We start from the raw sequence: 26,966 nt of genomic DNA on the forward strand, positions 1-26,966 counted from the left end.
TTTTTAAAGCTTAACCTTCTTTATTATTATATGATATATTTCCATGGTTGCACAGTCCAATCTGCACAGCCAGGTATACTAAGAGAAGTTTAGCTTCTCTCTTTCTCTCTTCCATCTCGTGGTCTACTCCGTTTTCCACAGATAATTCCCCCTTTTTATAACTATTTTATTGTGAAATATTTTTAGGTTTACAGAGGAGTACAAAGACAGTGCAGAGAGTTCCCACATACCCTCCACCCAGCTTCCCCCAAAGTTTCTATCTGACATAACTGTGGTACAATAACGAAAACCAAGAACCAGCCATCTACTGGTATTTACACACACGCTGTATCTACCTATACACACACAGTGCTGCAGCATACAGCCCGTGCAGGCACCTTTTCTCCTTTTTGTCAGTATAACTTTGGGATAGTTTTCTAATGGTTGGCTTGTTTAGTTAATTTATAAAGAAATGCACATGTAATTTTACTAGATATTGCTAAATTCCCCTTCACAGAGGTGGCACATTTTGCATTCCCAACAGCAATGTATGAAAGTGCATTTTCCCCTCAGCCTCTCCAACACAAATGACGTCAAACTTTTGGATTCTTGCCAATCTAATAGATAAGAAATTCTCTGTCTAGTTTTAATTAACATTTATTATGTGTGAGGTTGATCATGTTTTCAGATGTTCAAGGTCATTTGCATTTCTTTTTCTACGAACCTTTCTTTACTCTTGCCCATTTTTCTCTTGGGTTGTTGATCTTTTTCATCACTATTTTAGAAGCCTTTTATAATGTAAAGATATTGATCCTTTTTCTATGATATGACTGAAAATATTATTCTTTTTTTAAAGAAGATTAGCCCTGAGCTAACATCTGCCGCCAATCCTCTTTTTTGCTGAGGAAGACTGGCCCTGAGCTAACATCAGTGCCCATCTTCCTCTACTTTATATGTGAGATGCCTGCCACAGCATGACTTGATAAGCAGTGCGTAGGTCTGCACCTGGGGTCTGAACCAGTGAACTCTGTACCACCAAAGCAGAACGTGTGAACTTATCCGCTGCGCCACCTGCCCAGCCCTTGAAAATATTTTTTTGTCATTTGTCTCTTTACTTTGTTTGAGTTTTTTCCATAAGACTTAAGACTTTTTTTCATGTAATCAGTTTTTTTCAATCTTTTGCCTTATTGAATCTAGATTTTGAGTTAAAATTAGGAAAGTTCTCCACACTCTCAATTTAGAAATGAACTAGATTATGTTTTCTTCTGATATTTGTGAAATATCACTGTTTTTACACTTAAATCTCTGATCCTTTTCCTCTAGCCCCTCTCTCTCTATATAAGCTATTGATTATTATATATTGATTCTTTAATCTGCTTATTGTGTGTAGTAATTTTTCATTCATTCTTTTGGATTTTCCAAATATATAATCCTGTCCTCTGCAGATACAGATGCTTCCTTTCTTCTCTTCTAATTCTTCTGTCTCTATCTACTTTGCCCTGTCTAATGCACTAGCTGAGGTCTCCTCTGTGCTGTTAAGGAGTACCATTCTTGTCTTGTTCCCGACTTCAGCGAGAAACCCTCCAGTGGTTCCCTCCCCATGAAGGAAGAGGCTGGCTTTGGGGCAGAGAGACACATATTTTGTTTTTCACATTAACATATATTCATCAAATTCTACTTTACTGAATGTATTTATCAGTGGATGCTAAATGTTGTCAAATACCTTTCCCACATCTCTGAAGACGATCATCTCATTTTTCTCCCAGTTCTATTATTAAGATGGATTATATTAACATATTCCCTCCTACTGAACCACCCTTCCTTTGCATTCTGGAATAACCCCCACACTGTCATGATGTGTTATTTTTTTTATCTGTTGTTGAATTTGTTTCAAAGCCCTTACTATTAACCACCAGATGCGCTGATGCCTCTAAAAGTCCTTAGGGAAGTGGCTCTCAGCTGGGGATGATTTTGACTCCTGGGGAACACTGGCAGTGTCTGTGATATTTCTGGTTTTCACAACTGGGGATGCTAGTGGTATCTAGTGGGTAGAGGTGAATGGTGCTACTAAATGTCCTCAAAGGCACAGGACAGCCCCCTACAACAAAGAATTATCCAGGTCACAATTTCAATAGTGCTGAGTTTGAGAAAACCTGCCTTAGGTAAACTGCAATTAGGCCATGTAGTGACCCCTGTATCCGAAAAGAGAAATGGCTACTGGCTTTGTAATACAGATCTTTTTTCAGCTAGGTGACTGCTTCCAATCCCTGAGGGAGAAACAAAGATGGCAAGTAGGAGCCACGCCTTCGGTGGAGGGAGAGCAGGGCTACAGCCAGGCAGTGGGCCCTTCCTGCCTCCTGTGAGCACTGGCAAGAGTCTCCTGGCCTTGCATTCTGCTTTCAGATGCAATATCTGAAACTCAGGATTTGTGAATAAAAGAAGTGAAAATGTCAAGGAGACTGATACAGACCTTCACAAAACAGCCTAAATACAACCTAGAGTAAGAAGTCGCAGCATGACTCAGATCACACCCCATTCAACCCCTCCAATATGAGACACGATTTGAAAAGATTTCCAAGTTTCCCAACCAGAAAATCCAGTGCTCTGAGGACCAGCTGTCTGTGCCCAGCACCTGGGCTTATCCAGTCGGCCACTTGGCTTTAGAAATGTCAGGGATCCAAACCATACTTGACAAAGTTACCTCCCACTTGGGATCGCCTTCATTTTCCACCAGCTTCAGGCCGTGCTTGTTCTTCAAGTGCCGGTTGAACTCCCATTTGGTGCCATAAACAAAGCTGCAGACAGGACACTTCAAACCACCTGGAAGCACAGACAGAGGACAAAGTGTTCCCAGCACAGAAAACAGCACAGTTCCGCCTGTCATCCCAATGCCTCAAGTCTAAGGAGTACGTTTTCTTATACTCAATCCAAACTTACCTTAGTGTTGGAACAGAACAGCAACAGCACATATGTTTTTCAGGGCAGAGATTTTACAACTTAATGTACTCTTTTTCATTTATTGAATGAGCATTTGTAGAGAGCCTCATCTATACTTAATATTTCAGGTGCCAGAGAGAAAGAAGATGAGTCACACAATTCCCTTGGCCGAGTGGGTGAGTGGCTTAAATCATTCTTTCATTTTTTTCACTTGTAAATAACACGTAATTTAGAAAACAGAAATAAGGGAAGAACAATGGCTGCTTTTTCAATCTCCTTTGACCCAAAACACTGAGACCAAGAGCAGAGTCTCAGTCTTCTTCACAACAGAAGCTGAGCCATCAGTATAAATTCCCATGTGAATTTCCCAATAAAGGACAAGTTAAAGAGCTGGTCATATCCTGAAATGCCACTATTTATTGAACTGATTAAATTTTGCACATGTTCTGGGAAGTGTCTGGATGCTTTAATTAAGAGTATGTAAAACTCTAGGTTAAAAAAAAAACATGCTTAGAGTCACACAAAAGACTATCTTCCTAAAATTAGAACAGGAGCAGCAACAATTAGAGACTGGACAAAAATCACTTTGAACAGGGTGTTTTCAGAAGCAAACTCAGTCTCTGGAGGCTAATTGCTAAGTGCAGTCCTGGAGTCAGGTGTCCAAATCTACAGGGACGCGGAGCAGCCAGGGTCCCGCTGGCACCGTCAGGCCTGTCCCCGGAGCTGGGCTGGGGCAGCGAGCATCCTCACCAAAGTCTCCATCCCTACAGTTGTCTGGAACTTGGGGGCCAGCCAGTTCCAGCAGGTCACCCCAGGGCAGGCTCCTCAGGCCTCTCATCCATTCCTGCCACGCACCCAGTTCTGGTCCACGTTTCTCCACCCACGAGAAGCCCATGGCCCACAGCTTCTCCTCTCCAGGCCAAGACTTTCACTGCACCCTGGTCTCAGAACCCCGGACACAAAATTCCCTACCTTGACTTCATCACACTGGCCTCATCACAGAGAGCTGGCTCCCTCCTTCCATCTTGAGGCTCTCTGATAAGTCCTCTCAGGTGGAGACTATTCCTGCCCAGAAGCCCCAGGTAAGGAAGAGGCCAGGGACAGGGCCGGGCAGCAATGCCACTGCCATCCTAGAGTAGGTACATCTCCTAGTTGTCTTCCTTCTACCCACAGTGCTGTCCCCATCAGAAACTTTGGGATCCAGGCCCTCTCCATCCCAGTGCGTCTCCACATAAAGTCTATAATACTAGGTGACCTTAAGGCACTAATCTCACAGTTCTTTGACTTCTTCTATCCCAAGAAACTTTCTGACCACTTCACTAATTACGAAATCTCGTTCCTGTGATTAGTTAGCACCAGGCATGGGGCTAAACCAAACATCCCGCGCTGAGCCAGTCAGCCAGCTTGCTCTCTCTCAGCACCATTAGTCTTTTACCTCTTGAGGCCCTCCAGTTTGCACCCTCTTCCATTTTCTCCCCATCCTCCAGGCCCCTCCTATCACTGCTTCCCTCTCTGAAGAGCTTCCACTCCAGAGCCCATACCTTCAAACTTTCATTGACAAAACCCTCAACATCCTCGGCCACTTTTTCTCTCAAACCTGCACGGCAAATCCACGACCCAGAACCAACCCAACTACTAGGCTTCTCTGCTCTTATCCTAGGAGGCCGAGGCGAATCCCAAAACCATCCTTATTTCTATTGCCACGTTTCCAACCTCAAGCATTGTTTCCCTAGTCCTCTCTTTCCACTTATCCGGAAGAGTAACCAATTATCCGTCAATCTCACTAAGTCCCCTACATGATCGTCAACTCCCTCTTTCAATCACAACATATGTTCTTACCTCCTACTTCACAATGAAGTTTCTCAACTTTCTTGTACTACAGAGTTCTGTTCCTCTGCACCCGTCGATGCCTGTGCTGACCCCATCCCTGGACGAGGTTCTCGTCCTCCTTCAGAGACCAGGCTCTTCACCTTCCATAGCACTGTTCTAAAACCTATCAGACTCAATGCCCCTTTCTATGACAAATATTTTCACACTTTATTATTCTGAAATGAAATGTGTAGATGATGTAACTTACTACAATATATAGTTTCTGAAAACCAACATAATACACTAATATAAAAGAGAAATAAAAGGAATGTGCTGTATAATAAGCTAACAGATATTTTAAACTGAGACTGCTCAGACACAATTACAGAGGACATTTGTAAAAAGCCCCTCAAGTTTCCAAGCTCCCTGTGGGTGCAGGTACCATTCCACTGAGCACCCTGGTCCTCAGGCCTCCAAGACCCTCCCACCACCTGTTTTCTCTCCAGCCTCACTGGGCCCTCTTACTCTGTCCCTTTGCTGGTTCCTGTTCAGGCCCCCCCCCCCCCCCAGGCCATGAGCCCCCACTGAGGGCTCAGACATTCTGCTCCAGGTTCCTCCTCCTGCCCCTCGACGTGAGAGTGTGCCCTGGTCCTGATTCCTAGGAGACAAGTCACACTTCACATATTATCCACAAGCGGGTGACTGTGCTGTTTGTACCTCTAGTCCAGACCTCTGCACTCCACCCTGAGACGTCTGTCCAGTAGGTACCACACCCTCACACAGCCCAAACACCACTCACTGTGCATCCCAGTGTCCCCCAGGCCCTCCAAGCCCAGGCGCCCATCGTCATGGTCATTTGCACAGATGGGAGCAAATGGCTCCTAGCTGGTCTCCCTGCAGCCACTGTTGGTCTGCTCTCCACCCAGCACACAGAATGGTCTTGCATAAACATAAATCACATCTCTCATAGGTATAAAGCTCTCCACCGGCTTTCTATCAACCCAGAATAAAATTCCAGCTCCTTAATGTGGCCTGTGACCCCTACGTGACCTCGTCCCTGCCTCCCTCTCTGACCTTTTCTCCTCCTCTCTCCCGATCTCTCCTTTCTCTGTCTTCTGCATTGACCAAGCTCCTTCCCTTCTCAGGACACCTGCTTGGAACCTCTTCCTCCAATATTTCCATTTGCCCCTCTCCTCCTCCTCACTAGGCTCTCAACTCAAGCATCACCTCTTCAGCAAGGCCTCCTCTGACACCCCTAGCTAAGGCAACCCCTCAAACACAGAGCCCCTAAATCTCTCTATGGGATTTCCCCATTGTATATTTGTTGTCACAATGATCAGCGCCTAAAATTGCACTATTTATCCTTCCTATACATGTTTCCTGTCCATCTTCCCTTCTAACATGGCACCTTCATGAGGGCAGGGACTTCGTGAAGCTTTTAAACTGCTCAGGTCCCAGCTCCTGGCATCCAGCAGGTCTCCAATCAACATATCTTGACTCACTGACTCTGGGTCTCAGCAAATCTTCTTTCTTCAGGTCTTTCTCCAACCAGCCCCCAAGTCTCCTCTGCATCTTTGCCCCTTCCCTCTGCGCTCATGTGTCCCCTCAGCAAACAAATATGTTCAGTCTTATCCAAGGGGACAAAAACCCATTCTCCTGCCTAGGTACAGCGCCCCCTTTCCTCTTCCCTTCACAGCCAGGATTCTGGGAAGAGTCTCTGGGTCCAAGAACTCACAAGAAACTGGTACAACTCGCTACTGCGGAGACGGAGAACAGGCTGGACGGCAAAGGGAGGAGGGCCAGTCTTCACTAAATAGCCTCGTGAATCTTTTAAATTTTATTCCATGTGAGCAAAACTGCCTATTCAAAAGAAACAGTCAAATTAAGATTATAAATCCAAACCACAAAAATACTAAGCAGTCATCACGTCCTTGCCTCTCTTCACTACTGAGGCAGGTGGCTCTGAACCAGGGGCAATTGTGCCTCTCAGACAGCGCACGTTGGGCAGTGTCTGGAGAAAGTTTAGGGTATCACCACTGGGGAGTGCTACTGGCACCTGGTGAGTAGAGACCAGGGAGGCTGCCAAACATCCTACATTCCACAGGGTAGCCCCACAGCAAAGAACGATCTGGCCCTTTTTAGGGCTGAGAAGCCCTGCGAGCTTACGCCACAGCCAGCTGCTTTCCGCTCCCTGTCGCTCTCCTGCATATGTCAAGATCAACTCACTCCTTCATTGGTTAATCCAACAAACACTTTGCACTCTTTATTTTACTACTAGTACCCTGACCACCATTAACAACAACAACAAGCACATCTTCCCTTTATCGGGCAGTGTACTGTGTCCGACACCTCATACATTAAGTCACACATTCTTCACAATAGCCCTGTGATACAAGCATGACCAGCTGTTTATATGGAGGTTAAGATGGTCAAGCAATAGTTCTGAGATCACTCTGCAAAGCCAAGAACTCAATCCAAGTCAGGCTAACTCTAGGACCCACAGGCTTGACCCCGGGCTGTGCTGCTGTCCAGTGTGACTTCTGTGCATTATATAACAATACCGACCACATTCTCCAGCCAGATCTCTTCTTCCCGGGCTTCTGTGACACCACTTATTCCTGGTTCTTCCACCAAGCATCCTTCTGACTCAAATTCCTGTACAGGCTCCTTGTCCTCTGCCTGGAGCGCCAAAGCCTCTCAAATGCTCAGGCCCTTCTGCATCCCTGATGTGCACATCCAGTGATGTCCAACATTTTCTCTGGCATTACTAAGGAGCTTATACTTAGGCAGTGGAAGAGCTGAACTGAACACTGAGTGTATCTCAGGCTGCCATGTTTATTTCTTTCTCACTGGGGCACTAAGAAGTGAGTAGAGGAATTCTGTCCTGATGACAAGCTTGTCTTGACAAAGTATATAAGAACCAGACAAATCTCATGCAGATGCATTGCACACTTTAAGCATCTCCCAGATCCAGTTACGATGTGCTCGATCTCTTGCATCAATTCCATGTCAGTGGAGTCTAACAGAGCATTGTTCTACGATTGAGGTTTCTTGTCTATCAGCATGGTGGTGGGTGAGCCCCCCAAATAGCCATTAGCAGAAACGCAAGGCAACCCAGATGACCAACAGCACATCTCCTCGCACCTTCAGCTCACTGCGTTACAGCCTCCCGACACTAGGAGGGCACAGGACAAAGGGTCTGACAGAGACAGGGGGCAGACTCAGCAGAAGACAAGCAATAGGCTCCAAATTCTAAACTTCTAGAATATTCTACAGAAAAGGCAGCTCAAATAGATGCTATTTTCTGAAACTCAAACACTCTGCACTTTTTTCTTTTATTTAGGCAGAACCAAATGGGCTTATTCTTTCTTGGCCAGATTAAACTTAGTTTAAAGTCTCCTTAGTTATCACTTATTAATCATCTAAAATAGTGTCTTTTCCTTTTAAAACCCTCCAAGGTGTGAGCACTTCCGCCTTTTCTTTTGGTTAAACTGATGCTGCTTCTATAAAGACTTAATATGAGGCAATGAACAAAAGCAAACTATCTTAAGGTTAAACTTCGGCTGTATTTAAAGTGAAATGAAAGACTCCTTCTGGGGTACTCTTTAATGGAAAGTAATTTAGGGAGGAAAACATTCTTATATTATGTTTAAATTAAAATTAATATGATAATACCCCCGTGTTAATTAAAACTTCAACCTTTGCCACGGTGACTTTAATTAAAGAACAACAAATGAAAATATGTAATCTAGACCAAATGTATAACTCTGCCAGTTAATTGACATCAAAGCCGAGAGAAATTAATTTCTATTTCAATTCATTAAACTCTTAGGCAGTGCACAGTAAAGGTCGCCGGAAGACCTGGTGGATTCACTCACAGCAGTGAGATTAAGTGCACAGTGTAAGAGCTGCGAAGCTCCAAGTCATGACTTCCTCATAAGGAATGATGCACCAGGCAAAGGAGAGAATTTCAGGAGGAATTTAAAAATCGATCTTGGCATCCTTTGCTCTTTCTGGAATGCAATATATTCTGGAGGGGTTTCAGGCATTAAAATATTTGCGCTCCTTTGTAGTGGCCAATGTTATTGAAAATTCAATTTCATTTCTAGTAATATAACTCCTGGAGTGGCATGGAACACTGGGTGGGGCGGTCAGAAGACCTAATTGGGCACTTGCTCATGTGACCCGGAACCACTTCCTTAAACTCTCAGGGTCCTGGTTTTCTTTAAGGTTAAAAATGCCAAAGCTCATATCCTTAAAAAAATCCCTGCAGTAGGCAGAATAATGGGCCCCCAAAAGTATTCACACCCTAATCCTGGAAACTGTGAACATGTTACCTTACAGGGCAAAAGGGACTTCAAAGATGTGACTCAGTTGAGGATCCTGAGATGGGGAGATTATTCTGGATTATCTGGGTGGACCTAATGTAATCACCAGAGTCCTTTGAAGAAGGGGGCAGAGAGAAGATCATAGCAATGCAACACGAGAAAGACTCTATTAGCCACTGCTGGCTTTGAAGATGGAAGAGGGGGCACAAGTCAAGGAATGCTGGGGCCTCCAGAATTGGAAAAAGGCAAGAAGACAAATTCTTCCCAGAGCCTCCAGGGGGAGTACAGATTTGTTAGCAAACTTGACTTTGGCCTGTGAGACTCATCTTGGACGTGTGACCTTCAGAACTGAAAGATGATAAATTTGTGTTGTTTTAAACCACCACCAAGTTTCTGGTCCTTTGTTACAATGGTGAAAGGAAACTCACAGGGGCTACCGGGTAACTGGCACAAACGCAGCTCAACTACCAAAGGAAAGCGGGTACAGAGCAGTTTGATTTTACGATATTAACAAGCAAAATAGGGAATTGGACTTTGCTGACATTCTCACTTGTTGCTGTCTCTTAATTCAGTGCCTGCCCTGGGGCCCAGCCAGAGCCCCAGCACGGAACCAGGAAATGCGCTCAGGGTAGTAATCAAGTGGGATCACACGTAATAAGCACTGAGGGAGAGGGCTCCTGGTGACACGCATGCTGTTAGATAATTATCTGGCCATGGACCCAGGGATATCTGAATCCTGTCTCAATCTCAACCCCTTTCCCGTGAGATCCCCAAGAAAAATAGCACAAAAGAAAATATAGCAAGGGGAAAATACGGTGCATTTTATTATCAGCCAGGCCGGAGTCCCGAACCCCTGTGAGGATCACTTGGTAAATGGAGCCTAAACAAGGTCTCCACCATCCCTCTTGGCCCCCTCACGCACTCCCCCAAATCTTGAGACCTGAGATCCTCTGGACAACCACAGGGAAGTGGATGAAAGAGAGCGAGGTCCCAGAGTCAGCGTCCAGTCAGCTCAACAACTAGACCTGGAGACGGAGAAATGAGAGCAAGTCCACAGCACCCGTGTGTGTAACCTCGCAACATGTGATCATGGGACCACGAGCAAAGGTGAACCAATCAGCATCCTAGAATGGGACCATGCCTCCTCCTTCTCCTCTCCCTTTTTAATGAGTGCAAACTGGAGACCAACATCAGGGGACATCAGTCCATCTGTGCTAAGGAACCAGACTCTGAATCTGGAGCCAGGTTTGGCTCAGCCAGCTGCTCACATTGTGGCCTGGGCTGGTCATTTTTCCTTCCCTGCATTTCCCCATTTTAAACCAAGAATGATGATGCTAACCTCACAGGGCCTTTGTGAGAGAGAAGTTAACATACGAAATAACAACCAATAACGCAGCATAACACCACATCACGGGAAGCATCTACCAATAACGTATGGAATCTGGGCCCTAACAAAAACAATTTTAAAATAAAAATGTCAAAATTCAGACAAATGAGTTTTCTCTTACCTGATAGCTTCTGATTTTCTTCTATACTATTTTCCCTGAATCTTGTGTGAAAAACTAAGATATGAATATATATCCAGGGTACACATGTACACATAGTGACAGTCTGTTAATATAGTTCAAAATAATGCAAAGATTTTAGCAGATGCCACAAACCAAGCCTTCTCCTTGACTCTCCTCCTCGCATTGCTTCTCTTATCTCAATACCTACCCCCACCTCAGTGACCTCTAAGATCGGGGGCCTGAGAGAAGAGCCAGCACCCGGGAGAAGCAGCTAATTCTCCTCCTGTGAGCAACAGGGGCACTGTTGAAAGGAATGCACAGTTTCTGTTGCAGAGTCAGAACCCGGAGCCATGGACAAGCTGTCCCGCCTTTGTCCCCAATCCAGGCAGTAGGAACAATAAATGCCACCATACCCCAGTGCCTAGCACAGTGTCGGACACACAAGGAGCTTAGGAGATAGGTGGTGAAGAAGGGCTCCGGGACAAACATGACAGCACATTTGAACCATTCATCAAGCCTTCATTACACAGCAGGCATGGTCTGGAATCTGAGGGAGTAACATCTGATCTTGGCAACCCGGTGGGCAGGTTTCAGCCCCTCCTCTTTGGAAGATGTATAACCTGACATTCAGAGGAGTTAAGTAACTGGTTCAAGGGCCAGTGATCAGAGACCCCAGCCTCAGGTCCATCAGACTCCCAACCCTGTGCTTGTGCCAATAACCTGGAGTGACTTGAAGGAGTGCCTGGAGGTCACCGGAAAATGACCAGCCTGCTAGGTCCCATCTTCACCTCGCTGTGAGCTCCAGGAGTGAGCGAATAACTTGTGAAGCTTAGCACCAAAGCCTCTTAAGCCTCTCACAACCTGTGATTTAGTGGACCAGCTCTCGAGCTAGCTTCACCAGCTGTATTTTAAGGGGAGGAAAGGGGCGGGCCCAGTGACAAACACAACGTGAAGATGTGTATTTGTGCATGAAAATGCCTCAAATCTGTATTAATGAACAAGCGATGGGCTGAGAGGAGTCAATAAGAGGTTGTCCGATCTGCCATCAAAATATCAGAGGGACATAAAATATAAACAGGGGATAAAACATTTACAAAGCATTCAGTACAAGTCTAACTACCAAAAGCTGGAGTTCTGAGGGAACTGGTGCATCCTGAAGGGGCCCCGCTAGCACGCTGCTGGCACTGTCACCCCTGTGCCCTCTCGACCATGGTTGTGCTGGAACTGGCTCACATTTCTTCCCAGTTCAGTGACAGCACATTGGTAGCTTAAAATTGGCCATGGCGGAAATGCTTACATCACAGAGGTTGCACGTGCAACAGACCAACACCTCCCTCCCAGCCCCTGGGAGAGCCAGCAGTTAAACACTCACAGAACACGCAGTGGATGCCTGAGCCGCCCTCATTCCAGGGGGCTTCCGGAGCACGCTGACAAGATCCCAGACGCCATGGAAAACACCACGGTCCCTTCCCTCACAAGGCTCCCAGGAAGAGAAACCTCTGACCTGGGAACGTCTCAGCCTTTCTGGCCGTCTTCCCTCCATCCTCTACAGCGCTGTGCATTGCCACTCTCCCCAAAGCCCGAGCATGGTGGGCAGGAGGATCCTCCTCAACAGTGCACAGCTCTGCCTGTGTCACATTACGACATCATTGGAACAGAGGTGATGGACAAGGAGTCCCTGCACCTGGATTAAGGAGACCGTACCATCCTTTTGAGAAAACTACATTTTATTCTTGTTCTTTTATTATGTTATCATTTTAACACACATCCCTCTATATCAAAACAAGGAATTATAAAGTCCCATGAAGATATTTTTTGATGAGTGAGCAGAAGAGGAAAATAAAACCAAGTGGGAATGGGGAGAATTACTTAAAATTAATCAAAAGAAAATGAAAAATTCCAATGGTATCAAATGACAAATGACTCAGCATTTCCAAACACAGCAAGTTTATATAGTCCCGCCCTCTCCCTCCATTCCCCTTCCCCGTCCCAGATATAAGAACAGTGTGAGCTTTGTGCTCCCAAGATTTCTAAGCTATGCTCATACTCAACCAGCTATCTGATTTCAGAGACTGTTCTCTGGCCAAAACACAATGGCACAATATCTCTTAAGAGCCAGGAGATATTTAGTTGTTTCCTTCTTCAATATGTCCCTTGAAGGGGGCATAGGAAATATATATATAAGATCAAAAATACCCCTGGCAAAGATTAAAGCTGGAACCCAGACCCTGCCAGGGAACGCCAACTGATTATGGAGAGTCTTAGAAAGTTAACTGAAAATTTAGGGCATGAAACAGTTCGACCTCAGCACATTCTTTGCAAGGCAATGATGAAAGTTTGGAAGCACAGAGCAATGATAGCATCATCAATCAGATCCCCACGCCTGTCCCAACAGCCACAGTAAACATCTATTTCCTGCCAACCCAACCCAAGAGTGTGAAGGATGCTAAAACAAATTTTAGCCCGCTACTCCAGTTATTTACTGTGACTCCAAGGCAATCCATTCTCCCCTCTGTGATTCCTGGACAGGGCGGGCATTAAAAACAATGCAGTGGCTCTAGAGGTCTTAGATATTTTCAGAAAAAAAAAATACAAGAGAAAGGAATGAAAATATATTGAGTGCCAGAGACTCCAGTGTTCTCCCATCCTGTGAGATGGCTGCTATGAACTCCGCTCTTAGGTGAACAGCCCAAGGTGGAGAGGTTCGAGAACCTGCCCAAGTGGCACAGCTACAGAAGGAGGATGCAGATTTGAGCCAGGGCCGCGCCACTGCACATCCTGCTCTCCAGTTCCATGAAACTACGAAACCGCCGATAAAGAAAACACCAGACACACGCTCCCTGCTACACCGGATGGACGCTTTAAAACAACCCTGAGTTCTTTATGCTGTTCATCTATTTGCGTGCAGCAGCCCTGTCACCGAAAGGGCTGAAGGATACGGTCAATTCCTCGTTTTACATGAAGATGCATTTCACGGCAATTACAGCAAGCAGAGCTTCACACTGCACAGGAAAACTCGGAACGTCCTCAGCTGCAGCCGAGTTTACAATCCCACAGCCTTGCCTTCTGGGGGCAGGTTCCCAAAACTGTCTTCAGCTTCAAATAGTCACAGGACTTGAGAGAGAGTAGGAATTGACATACTGCACGCAGTAACCATTTTTCAGTTGAATTACTGAAGTGCAGGTATAAATACAACTGCATTTCTCCATATGGCAAGAGCGCATGAGCTAAACCCTCTCAAGTGGGAATATGTGATTATTTATTGAAAAAAGCAAAAAAGAAAAAAACCCTCAAACTTTCCTATAATATTAGAAGTTTTCATCCATTCTCCTTAGTTTAAATGTTCTAAATAGTCTCTCCTTTTCAAGATGAGTATGTAATCTGAGCACTCAATAAATATTTTTGGATAATCTAAACAAGCTCACCTAAAATATGTTTACCATCACATTATTTTTCATTGCAATAAAAGAAAAATCTGGAACCCCCACAATGTTCAACAATAGGAGCATGTTTAAACAAAATGAGGTGCCTCCGTTTGATGATGTATTACAAAAAGCCCTTAGAAACTGTAATTAGGAAGACAGTGTACCAAAGGAAACAAAATGTTCATATTAATCAATGTTAAGTAAAGAAAGTAAGCCACAAACTTTCATTTACGCAAAATGTACGCATGGACAGAATAGAAGGCAGCACTGATAAATGAACATTATGGGGAGGCTGGTAAAACTGTGGGTAAATTACTACCCTTCTCATCTTAGATTTCCATTAAGGTTGCTATGATATAATCCTGGCAATAAGTGATGCTGATACATAACGATGAGGAGGAAGATGACGACAACAATAATGACGATGAAGAATTAAAACACTAAACATTCAGAGATTAGGATTGTACTGTAGGATGTCACAGCTCTTCTCAATGGGGACTCGGGCTGGCAGGAAATGAGCAGACCCCCGAAGGGCGGCAGCCCACCTACCTTGCTGGATGAGTGCATCAGCCGCTAGCTCCCCAGTGCCCACGTTGGCGTATTCCTCGTTGGGGTGCTTCCTGTTGTAGTGTCGCTTCAGAGAGCCGGATATGTTGCATGAGTAATGGCAATGGGCGCAGCGGAAAGGCTGTGGGGACGAGGAGGAGGGATTAGGGACGGGGAGCCCCAGATAAGATCCAGCCCCCAGGGAAAAGGAAGAGACACAACTCTCCCCACAACTCCTCCTTCACTGCTCTCCCATCTGTGGTATCTAATACCCTGAAAGCCTGGGATGAGCCCAAGGCCATCCCCTTGGGACACGCTCTAAAGGAAAACACGACCTCCGGACATTGAGTCCTGCCTCTGCGGGGACCAACCAAGTAGCCGGGCAAGGTGTCCCCAGAGGAGGAGGAGTCTCTGCTAAATGAGGTTGCTTTCATTTCTTTTCTTTTTTGTCCACCCCAGAATTTATAGTTCTTATTCAAGAAGAATATTTTTAAAAAAGCAACACATTAATCTATCATTTTTCTTTTTTTTAAGTGAACGTCTTTCAAAGTTGCTCCCCTTACAATTAACTCCCTGATGCATTTGCTTCTTTGCTAAATGATTTCGTCAATCATATTTACCTGCAAGCACCTACATATACACAAGTGTCAACTTCTCACTGTCCAATGTTAGGAAAATCCGCCTGGTAAAATCTATTTCCAACTCCTATCTGGGCAAGACAAGGCACTTCCAGGATAAGGACATAAATGGGTTGTGCAGCTTTGTCTGCCATCTTGCATACTGCTTTGAAGACTCATAAAGAGTAGTGAGGGGGGCCAGCCCAGTGGCATGGTGGTTAAGTTCACGCACTCCACTTCAGCTGCCCAGGTTCACCGGTTTGGATCCCAGGTGCGGACCTACACACCACTCATCAAGCCATGCTGAGGCAGGCCTCCCACAGACAAAATAGAGGAAGGCTGGCACAGATGGTAGCTCAGCAACAATCTTCCTCAAGCAAAAAGAGGAAGATTGGCAACAGATGTTAGCTCAAGACCAATCTTCCTCACCAAAAAAAAAAAAAGAGTGCTAAGGGGGTGGGGTGCCTGCTCAGGCCTCTTGAGGAGCCCAATAAGGCCTGGCTATCAGCTGGGCAAGGAATGTGCATCCAGAGCACTGTCATATCCCACACCCTTAGTCCTGGTCGGGACAATATCAAAACGTCCTTCTGGACCATGTACTGTACAACTAGACAGCTATACGAATCCCAGTTTTGCACTCAGGGCCCATTTGCTAACACAAGCAGCTTCCTGGTCCAGCAGGAATGGAAGAGCATGGGGCAGCCCACAATGGCAGCCACACTCAGGGCACAGGGGATTCAGACGGAGCAAGTCCAACCAACCTCTGGCACTGACCAGCAATGGAACCTCAGACAAGGGGTGAAACTTCTCTGGGACTGAACTTCTCATCAATAAAATGGGGATAATCCTACTACCTTGTAAGGCTGTCGTGAGAATTAAATGATAGAACGTAAACTAATATTTAAGATGCCATAGAAAACATTTCTTATTGTTTTTATTAGCAACTGTTCACAACACTTGCTGTGCCTGTGGGAGCTGATGTAATATCGTGTCTATTAAGACCCCAAAACGCCCTCGACTCCTCAACTGCCCAGTGCATCAGTCTTTCACCACTGTCACCCAGAGGAGCTACGTGGGTCTCTGAAGGTGAATGCGCCATCAAATGGGGGGAAACATCCTCTCTTCTTCGATGCTTTAATCAGCCCCGTTTTGATGGTTTCTCCCTCTCACGTCTACAAATGTGCTGAAGTCTTCCCATTGAGAGAGAGAGAAAGAAAGGAGGGAGGGAAGAAAATGAAAAGAAAGCCGTCTACTTGGTCCTTGTTTAAGTCACTGCACTCCTGGCTCTGAGGCCCTTGCCCACCCCGCCCTCCTGAAGAGCAGCTCCTGCCCACGTCCAGGCCCTTCCTGCTCACACCTCCCTCCTTAGGCCTCCAGACCTCCTAGGAGGTGCTCCTGCAGGTGCAGTCAGTGCTCTCTTCTCAGACCTCAAACCCACTCCCCCCCCAGCTCCTTTAGCTGGCTGCCACCCTCCCACTGTGACATTTGTGACACCACGACATCACTATCACCAGGTTCTCCTTCTCGGGCTCTGAACTTTCTCAGTTTATTTTACTAGATCTGCTTCCCAGGCCCAACGTGAAATGCTGGTTTTCTCCCAGGTTCGGTCCTTGGGCCAGTTGTGTTCTGCCATGGTTCCAAGGGTCTTTTCCACATGTTGCTATATCTCTAGCTGGGATCTCTCCCAAACCACAGAAAAGAATTTTCAACTGTCTCTCAGGTAACTCCACAGGGAAGCTCTGTAGGCACCCCAAAATAAACATACACAATTCCAGACTCACTATCTTTCTGCAAAATCAACTAATTACCCAAAGACAGAAACCAGAGTGTCATCTTAGACTTTTCCTTCTCTCTTACTATTCAACTAATGACTGAGCCTTGGCTGGGCTTCCTTGGAAACCTCTGCAGAAAGTGCCCCTGCCCCTTCTCCATCTGTCACTCCAGCACAGAGAAAGGTGCCGTCCTGGCCTATAAAGGAGATGCTGTCACTCCTAGGAGGGCTGTCCTCAGAGAAGACACAGGGAAGTTAATCTAAGGAGCCAACCTGCCTGGAACCGTTCCCCAGGGACTCCACCCTATATCAAGGCCACACTCTGGTCCCAGATGATTTGTGCTACGTGGCACGTGCTATGTTCGGTCCTTCACATGAGAGAACCCTGTGGTTTGGCCCACAAAGGTTTATTAAACAAAAGGACCTGGAACAAAGGCAAAAATTAGTCAGACTCTCTCATCTGTCTACCGACCAGCATCTGAGACATCTAAAATGCCAAAATATGATTATTTGCAAAGTTAAAATAAAAGCTAAAACATTTTCAAGTTCTTTCATCTCTAAATAAACAAATAAGATGAAATTATTTTTGGAACGTTAACATTTACGCAGAAATCAAAAAGAACAACCGAAATGTTCACTGCCCACAGTGGGGGGTCAGTGGGCCTAAGAGGCAGGAAAGGGCAATGAAAGAGAGAAACGGTCCTGCAGACAGAACTTCAGGCCAGAAAGCCAGCCTCATCCTTCTTGTGGCAAAGCAGATAAATGCCTCATGAGAGTTTCAGCTCCTTTTATTCCCCAAGCCCACTCCTCGGTAGAACTGGTAACGAGGAGAAAAATGGCCAAAATGTGAGCAGATAGGCGAAAAATGTGCCAGTGAGCCCAAATGAGAAGTCAGTGTCTGAGCTACTAATTTCTATCAAAATCTTCAATTCTTGAAGTTGGATGGGACACTTTCCAAGACTGACTTCGCCCCACCTTCCCTCCACGAGGAGACGTTCTTCTGCAGCCTGACAGGCTGTGACTTCGGCCTCTGCTACATGCAGGGAAGTCAAAACCGCAGCGCCCCCCCTCCCCCCCAACCCGTGCACTGCTCCACAGCCTGGGGGCTGGGAAGATAAACCTCCATGTCTCTTTCCTTCTTAGTCTTCTACTCCCTGACACCCATCCTAACCTTCACATGAAATCTGTCACCACCTAACTTCTACTCGGGATCTTCTCTCTGTAACTGTGGTACCTGAGCCGCATCAGGGCCCTTCAAACCAAGGAAGTTCAGACCTGTGAGGCGTTGCCACATTGTAGCAGGGAATTCTGCTGGGGCTGTCACAGGGCAGGAGACAGAGGCAAAGGAGAGGGTGGGCGACAGCCCCACGCTCACTGCAGACAGGAAGTCTGAATGCACCATGAACATTGCAAGTCTGGAGATTTCATGTACGAAACAGATTATCTACTGACCTCCTACTGTGAATCAGGCACTGTCCTCTCCCCCTACAGATATGATGAAGAATGGGAGAGATCTGTGATTCTCTCAATACACACAAGTTTTTGGACTTAGATATCGCTGCAAAGATTAAATGCTATCTAGGCAAACTCAATCATAAAACTTGGTTTCTAAGTCAGATACTTGCAGAGACCAAATGGCGCTCGATCTCAAAAGGGAAGTTATTCATTGCGAGCTTTCGTGCCAGAGTCTGTCCGAGACTTAGAGGAAGATGGAAGCAGGCTGCGGTAGCATAGCTCCTGTGAAACAAGACATCAAGTTCTTCCTGTGGTCAAAACAGAAAGTGACTCAAAACAAGGCAGGGGACCCCTGCCATGCCTACTAGCCAGTGTTGCACGGGAGTTATTAAGTAAAGTGATCTAACAATAACTATTACTACTTTAGCTAACATTTACTCATGGCTACCCTACGCCAGATAGGTCTAAGTGCTTTGCATGGATTAATTCCACTAAGTCTCACAACAACCTCACATGGTAGATACAATTATTATCCCCATTTTACAGATAAGGAAACTGAGGTGCAGAATGGCTAAAGGAATTTGCCCAAAGTTTCACAGTCTCCCAGCCTGACCACTTGGCCTGCACTGGATTTGGGGCCCTGGGCCTGGCCAGCAATAAAGACATGATGGCATTTCCCAGTCACCATTATTCCCCAAGCATCTATCTCCCCTGGGAGCTCCATCGGAAGGGGCACAGTCGGGTATTATTGTATTTCTTGGATAAAGGGCAGCCCAGATCTAACCTTTGACTTCACAAAGTGGGAAACATCATGGCAGGCTGGTAGAAATGTAGGCAGTTCCTGGAGTATGGCAATGAGACAGGGATTGATGGAAGTTGAGAAGATGATGCAGCCAGATCACAGTGGGATGTGCGCTCTATCAGGAAAGTAACTTTCGGCAAGTCTCTGGCAGGTGTCAAACAGGGGGGTGACAGAGCAACTTCACGTTTACATTTATCACTCTGCAAATTAACGCAGGTGGACTTGAAAAGAACAAGACGGGAGGCAGGGAACCAAGTGTCCAGTTGTTTCAGGGGTGTAGACAAGAAACATAGAGGGCCTAAAATGAGAGAGCAGAACAAAAAAAGTGGAAAAGGAAGAGAGGGTTAAAGAGAGATGGAGGAGGCAAAATCAGCCAGACCTGAAGACAGAGATGCTGTGTGAGAAGACAGAGATGGAGAGCCTTAAGGAGGACTACCAAGTCTCCAGCATGGGTGACACAGGGGGAAGGCATTCCGCCAGCTGTGAAGGAACTTCTATGGACAATGAGAGAGAGGGTGAGAGTACACAACTCTGCTCATCTAAGAGGGAACGTCCAGAAAAGTGAGTGGAGACATGAGTCGAAAACTCAGAGGAAAATTCTGGGCTATAGATACAGATGTGAGCACAGGCAACTAGCAGATGCTCTAAGACAGAACACACCATTGTATGAGAACGTGTGAAGTGGGAAGAGAAGCAGCATTTGAACAGCACCCTGAAGACAGGCAGAAGAAGATGAGCCAATGAAGAAGGACAAGAAAGAATGACAGCAGGTAGAAGAATCAGGGCTCTCTGGAGGCACAGAATCTAGGGAAAAATGTGCTTCATGGAGGGAGGATGACAGAGTTGAGTGCACTAAGAAATCCAGTAAGATAAGGCCTAACAAGTGTCCACTGGACCTGGCCTTTGGGGAGGTGGGCACCAGTGGCCTTACTGAGAAGAGTTTCAGTAACACACTAACAACAAAAGCTGGGTCAAGGAGAGAAGACAAGGGGCAGGGGCTGAATTCTGGGTCACGTTTCAATGATGCAAATCATGAACCTTTTTGAAAAGGGGCATCAAAGGATCTTTCTGAAAAGGTACATTGAAGATCATCGATTTGAGTTGAAAGAAAAATTGCAATCGAATTTGTTGAGGCTGAAACTCCTTAAATTCTCAGACTTATGTCAAGAAAGCAGGTAAAACAAACCTTTTCACAACTTGAGGATTCACTGTTCTGCTTCTTCAAACAGAAAGGAAGAAAATAGAAGAGGACAGGAAGTCCTGTCTCATATGCGAAATTGGGGTCGGAAAACTTGATTAGAAGACATCTAATCACATTAAAGACAGGCTAATCCAATTTCCCATCGGCATCAAGAAAGGGACTTAGAGGAATGGTTTAAAACAGAGAGAAGCCGGTGATGAGGTAATACCCAAGGTCATGACATTGGTACCCAACACAAAGCACAGGATGGCTCTCCGGTAAAAGGAGAGGGTGCTCTGCTGGCTTCCACTCACAGCAGGCAGGACGCTCTCACAGGCAAGTGTCTGCAGTCTAGTTTGTCTAACCAAATACAGCATTACGGCCACGCAACTACCTCCAAAGGCTCAGAGACCAAAGGTGAGCCCGCCCCTTTGCCATGGGTCCTCCACTCTCTGCAGATGGGAAGGGGTAATGGCAAGAGAGATGGTTCTGGACGACTAGAGAGCTAAAAACTATGGCCACAAGTCACAATTCATAACCTTGGTTTAACAACCCAGTTGTTGTAGAGCTAGAGACAGAGACAGATAAAGTAGGAGAGAGACCACAAGGCTAACTGGTACCAGGTGAATTCGGATCCAAAATGCAGGAATAGGTTATATAATTGTTACAACCTATATTAAGTGGACTGGTACGAAATGACTTAGACACAGCTTGACAGAAGCCGGGCTATTAGAATGTGGACACATTTACAGGATAGAGAGACCTTCATGATGACATGATAGCATTTTTACATCCAGCACAGGTGAAAGAGTGGAGTCGAAAACCATGAATGAACCAGAAGCCGGCAGACGGTGTCCAGGTGTTGGGTGCACCACTAATCAGCTGAGCCACCCTGGCCAAGTCAGCAAAACTCCATTCCTTCTGATTCCATATCCATGAAATAGAGAAACAAACCTTCTCTGCCTAGCTGGTACAGTTCAAATGAGGCACCAAAAACACAGATTATGAGGGCGCTTTGAGAAGTATAAGATCCATCATGCCTCGGGGCTGTTGCCCTTATGCAGATAATTAGTACATTCACATTTGTTAACGTCGTCACCTGAGGCATCTCCCGGAGGGTGCCATCCCGATTTCCCCCTTCCCTCCTGGAGAAGCCTCCCTGTGTGTAGCCTGTGACCCTCCCAAGGAGCCTGGTCACAGAGGGAGGCATCCGGCCTGCAGGTCCCCACACCATAAGCTTTTTGTAAATGTTAACTGTTATTATCACTATGATCATTTTCAGAGTCAAAATGTTATAGTATAAAATAGCAGGAAAAAAAAATCAGAAAATTAACCATAAAAAGCAAACAGTAGCAGCAGGAGAAAACAATCTCCAAGGGATTTACAAAGAACAATAAAGTTTTAGATAAACAGACAAAGAAGAAATGCTGAGGAGAGGCTGCACTTTTATCTGTTAAGGCAAGGGCGCATGGGCAAGTGCACTGAAATCACTGCTTTCCTTAACTGTGATCACACAGCCAGAGACCCAGGTCCAAAGCAGGCAAAATGGAAGCCCCGTGAAAATAATGATGGGGCCGTAAAACCAACAGCGGACAAACTGCAGGAGGAAAATGATGAGGCCACAGAAAACCTTCTGAGAGGTGGGAGGGGCTCCTGACACTGGCCCTTGGCCGGAAGTGAAACCACCAGTGTCTCCAACACTGACTGAGGCTGAGCGAGTACCAATCGCAGGCAAGAGCTGGCACTGGGACTGCTGTAAGCCACCTACTCACAGAATGATGGCTGGGCTAGCGGGTCCCCAGGCACCAGCATCTACTAGCTATGGAGCCTCGGGCCCGGTCTTGAACTTCTGGTGTCTCAGTTTCCTCCTCAGAAATCAGGGGATAAGAAGACAGAGACAGCACGCAATTATTGGGAGCGGCAAAACAGATTATACAGATGAAAGTGCTACTAAGTGTTCAAAAATATTTGTCATGATCATCGTGCAGTAACACTACAGTATTAAGAGTTCCTGACTTTCTGTGGTCTCTTCCCACCCAACAAACTTCTCGGAAAAGAAACCAGGATGGCCTGCCTATACCCCAGGCTCTCCCAGGTGCACACTCCCTTGCTGGACTCTGTGCATCACGAAGTCAGAGATCATGGTCAGGTCCCCTGTCTCAGTGAGCTCTTCCCTCCCCCTCCCCCAGCACTCCTTCTATCTTTCAATTGATTCACTTTTTTCTACGGCATTTATTACCTTCTAACGTCACATATGATTTACCTCTTTATTCTGCTTATTGTCTAACTCCTTCTACGAGAATATAAATTTCTCCTTGTTGTGTTTTGATCACTGTGTACCACAGCACCGAGAACAGTGCCTGTGGGCAGTGGGCTCAGTACTAACTCAATTTAGTTCCCCTGCGCACACACCCTCCAGACCAGTTCTTTACATTGAAGGCTGTCAAGTCCAAGATTCCTGTAGGCTCCGGGGGAGATGGGAAGTAAATACACCAGGTGAGCAGAAGGCACTACTAGAGTTACTCATGCTTCATTTTTCTTCATAAATTCCCATGTTTTCCAGGATTTCTACAACAGAATGTATGTTTTAAGTACTAATTAGAAACATGTAAATGTTAAGTGAAATAGATTTAAAAAAACAAAAGCAAGAACTGGCCTCAGGCCCTGAGCTTGCCTTTTACCCTAGAGCATTCATTAGGAAGAAGACAGTCTGGCACAGAGGGTCCCATGGAATGTCTGTGGCTCGAGGCCTGAGCCTGGGGCCGTGTGTCCTGCAGAATCCTGCTCCTACCTGGAGCGCCAGATGGCCCACTCTGTTCTCCCGCCTCCTCGCTGACCCTTCTACAGTACTTTCCCAAGAATGATCTTTTAAGAATGTAAATTTGATCATGTCACGTCTTTGCTTGAATTGTCTGGTGGTTTCCTCTTGAACTTAAAAAAGAACTTGCAGCCACCTTGCGTGGCCTCTAAGGCCTGCCTGGCATGCGCCTGCCCACCTCTCTGATCATGTCCCTCTCCACGTTCACCCTCATTCACCAGTTCCAACCACAATGGACCCCTTCTCACTCCTCTCTGCCCAGACCACCTCGTCAGCAGATCTTCACGGGCAGCTCTGCCCTGGACCAAAGTCAAGCCCCCTTACTGGGCTTCTCACCAGGACAAGTGTCTACATCACTCCCATCCATAGGTCTCCAGGTCTCCTGAGAACCTACGGGAGAGACAGATGTGTACAGAACCCTGCACGACCTCCCTGCCACCTCCCTGTGACAAGGTCGCACACACAGGGGCTCCTCCACACCATTTCATGCCTCTGGTTTCTGCTCGCGCTGTCAGGCTGCTCCTTTTCCCATAAGAACACTCCCACCCCACCCTCCTCTCCTTGGCTAACCTCCAGGACATCTCATGCTCCTGTCCCTCTGCGGGTCCCCTACAGTGTTTTGCGAGGGTCTGTTTCTGCCCTCTGACATGGCTGCTCCCTTCTACTCAAGCTCCTTGGGTCAGGCTCTGTATCTCCTCCTCTCAATAATCTCAACAAAGAACCTCTTGATTCTAATACTGCACAAACCCAAACAAGAGGAGGATGTGGCTGTCTTAGTGAAACGTCATGCGACAGTGTCAATCATTCAAACTTGTCTGAACAAGCGGGCTGATCCAGTTGGATTCAACACTGACCCATTCATTGGAAGCAACGCCTCAAGCTCTAGATTCCCAAAGCATGAATCACAGGATTATCCTGTCTGAACACACTTACCCTCTGCACTTAAAACAACTCCTCCTCTTTGCTTTGAAAGAAGACAACACTAACACGCCTCACAGATTTGAGCCAAACTTGATGAGTTCAACATCTCCTTCATCCCCAAGGTACGAACAATGCCTATGCATTGTCTTGTAGTTCCTAAGCATACAAACGTCCACCAGACAAGCTATTCATTCTTCCACAGTGTTAGCTCACAGGCTACCCCCACCTTCACCTCCGAAACATTTTCTAACTCCAGGCAGATGTGAGATCTCCTTCCCACCTCCCCCGAGCACCTTGAAAAACCTGGTGGCACTAATCCTGTTGCAGTGCAGCTGTCATCTGCACGTCCATCCCCCCAGCTGCAAGTCCTGGGAGAGCACAGTCCACACCAGAGCTTGCTCATCTGAGCACACTTCCTTGGCAGCCAGCACGGCACCACCACAGGTGGACACCCTTCTCCACCGTGTGGCGAAACGACAAAGGGAGAACCACCTTCCTCTCTGGGTGAGTGACCTGCAGGAGGTTAGTCCAGCAACCCTCTCAACAACAAGAAAAACTAAAAATCTGGATAAGATGGGATTTTTTAAGGACATTAAATTTAAGAACTTAAAAAGCCATTATAAAGAGTGTGAGAAAAAGTCACAGAATGAGAGACTGCATTCACAACATGTAACCAAAACATCACCCACACCCAAATTACATAAAGAATTCCTGAAAACAAGTAAGAAAACAACAAAACCATCCAACAGAAAAGTGGGAAAATATTTGAACAGACGGTGTACTGAGAAAAAGGGGGTGAGGGGGAGAAAAAAAGAAATCCAAATGGCCTAAAAGTTTACGAAAAGGAGCTCAACCTCATTAACAATCATGAAAACAAAAATGAAACCACACAGAGAGGCCAGAGCCTGCCCACTAGGCTGGCGATTCTGAACGTCCACACCAGGATCTGGACCACAGGCTCCCGTGCTGCTGCTGCTGTGACCACGTGCAACAAGGCTGGGAAACAGCTGGCCATCACCTAGTGAAGCTGAAGATGTGCATGTCCCACAGCCCTGCAAGTCCCCTCTAGATGTGTCTACACTGGAGGATCTCAGGAACAAGCACACCAGGACACGTGTAGACAGTGCATAGGCAGCAGAGCTCACCGTGGCAAGAAAACAGAAACAACCCAATCGTCCACCTGAAATTGAATGGATGAATACATCCTGCCAGGGCCCCACAGCAGGGTCCTGCTGTGCACAGCGGAATACTGGACCACAAGGAACGGATGAAGGAGAGCTGTGCGCGAGAACACTCAGCAGACTTCCCAACGTAACGCTGAGCAAGAACCCAAGTTCAAAACAAACAAACATATGAAACAATATAAATTCCATCTATAAATCTCTATATAGATATAACTAACACAAAGTTCAAAAACATGAAACATTAAATTACTTCGTTTAAGGATGCATACATGGATGGTAAAACTACAAATACAAAAAAGCAGTTCTCAGAGAAGTCAGGATAGTGTCACCTCTGGGATAGAGAAGGGGATGATCGCAGGAAGGCCCCACAGGGGCATCTGATTTCTGTTAATAGTGCACTTCTGAGCGGTGCCTACATGAGTGTTTGTGTCACAATTATTCCTCATACCACACATTCATGTGCATATGCAATATTCTGGATGCATATTCTATTTCACAATAAGAAAAGTAAAAAAAGAAATGGATGATCAAATGGGTAAATATGTGACATAAAAAACCCTCTTCACAAGGTTTTTTTTTTTTTTTTAAAGATTTTATTTTTTTCCTTTTTCTCTCCAAAGCCCTCTGGTACATAGTTGTATATTCTTTGTTGTGGGTCCTTCTAGTTGTGGCATATGGGACGCCGCCTCAGCGTGGCTTGATGAGCAGTGCCGTGTCCGCACCCAGGATTCAAACCAACAAAACACTGGGCCGCCTGCAGCGGAGTGCGTGAACTTAACCACTCAGCCACGGGGCAGCCCCTTCACAAGGTTTTTGAGGATTACAGATAACTTACATAAAACGCCTAGGATGACACACAGGATGCAACAAGTGGTACCCATTATTAATATTAATAACTCTAACAACAAAAACACTCACGCCCTGACATGTAAAGCGATTTTTAGGTTCATTTTCTTTCATCTGTGTAATGAGAATTACGTTTGATACTAGAACGATGCTCTAATATATCTGCCATAATCCAAAATGCCCAAAAGGAAGACTGCAGTAGGACTGTCTCTCTACAGACCCGGTGACAGCTGGAGGAAATATTAACCATAACTCTGGCATCGCCAGACCTAAATCAAGTTATACGGGGGGAGAGACAGTCTCGGACTATGCAAGTGCTTCCCTGGGGCTTCGGTGGTGGCCCACCTATACGATTTACGACAGGGCCTCTGCCGCTGAGAAAACTCGACAGGAAGATGGAGATTTTTCATTAATGTCTGAGGCGGCTATCAATTCCCTAAAATGCAAGCCAGCACCAAGTCACCCCGAGAAGTGCGCAGCTGGACTAGGGGGAGGGCAGGTCCTGAAGGCTTGAGAACTTTCAGTTCAGGGAGCTCCTCCCTCACAGACTTCATGCAGTTACATCTGAGACAGGAGGGAATTTCATCTCATCAGAGCCTGGAAAGAACAGCATGAAGTGAGAGCTGCTTCTAACTGAGGTCTTTTGTTGTTAGTGCTGTCGAGTTGATTCTGACTCCTAGGACCCTGTGGACAGCAGAGCGGAACTGTGCCCGGTCTTTCTGCGCCATCCTCTCACCTTCCAGCGCGGCATCAGACATGCTCCGCTGCTCTTCAGAGGGTTTTCATGGCCCATTTTTTCAGAAGCGGGTGGCCAGGTCCTTCTTCCTGGTCTGTCTTAGT

General features: G+C 46.1%; 1 protein-coding gene across 9 annotated transcripts in view; it reads right to left on the reverse strand.

Annotated features, from left to right (window-relative positions):
- Positions 1 to 26,966, reverse strand: part of ZFAT (zinc finger and AT-hook domain containing) — a 204,455-nt gene that overhangs the window by 33,239 nt on the left and 144,250 nt on the right. For 7 of the 9 annotated variants that reach the window (XR_011421459.1, XR_011421458.1, XM_070221857.1 and 4 more), the window contains 2 exons: positions 14,536 to 14,674; positions 2,681 to 2,799 (listed from right to left, as the gene is read on the reverse strand). Coding sequence is in view for 6 of the 9 variants with exons in the window: in XM_070221857.1 (XP_070077958.1) it covers positions 2,681 to 2,799; positions 14,536 to 14,674 (258 nt within the window). In the remaining 3 variants the exon portion in view is untranslated. Of the gene's footprint in view, positions 1 to 2,680; positions 2,800 to 14,535; positions 14,675 to 14,965; positions 18,658 to 22,789; positions 22,926 to 26,966 lie in introns of those variants that run through there. The other 2 variants (XR_011421457.1, XM_070221860.1) reach the window with 2 other exon arrangements.

Source organism: Equus caballus, chromosome 9 (assembly GCF_041296265.1).
Source record: "Equus caballus isolate H_3958 breed thoroughbred chromosome 9, TB-T2T, whole genome shotgun sequence".
Taxonomy (NCBI): domain Eukaryota; kingdom Metazoa; phylum Chordata; class Mammalia; order Perissodactyla; family Equidae; genus Equus; species Equus caballus.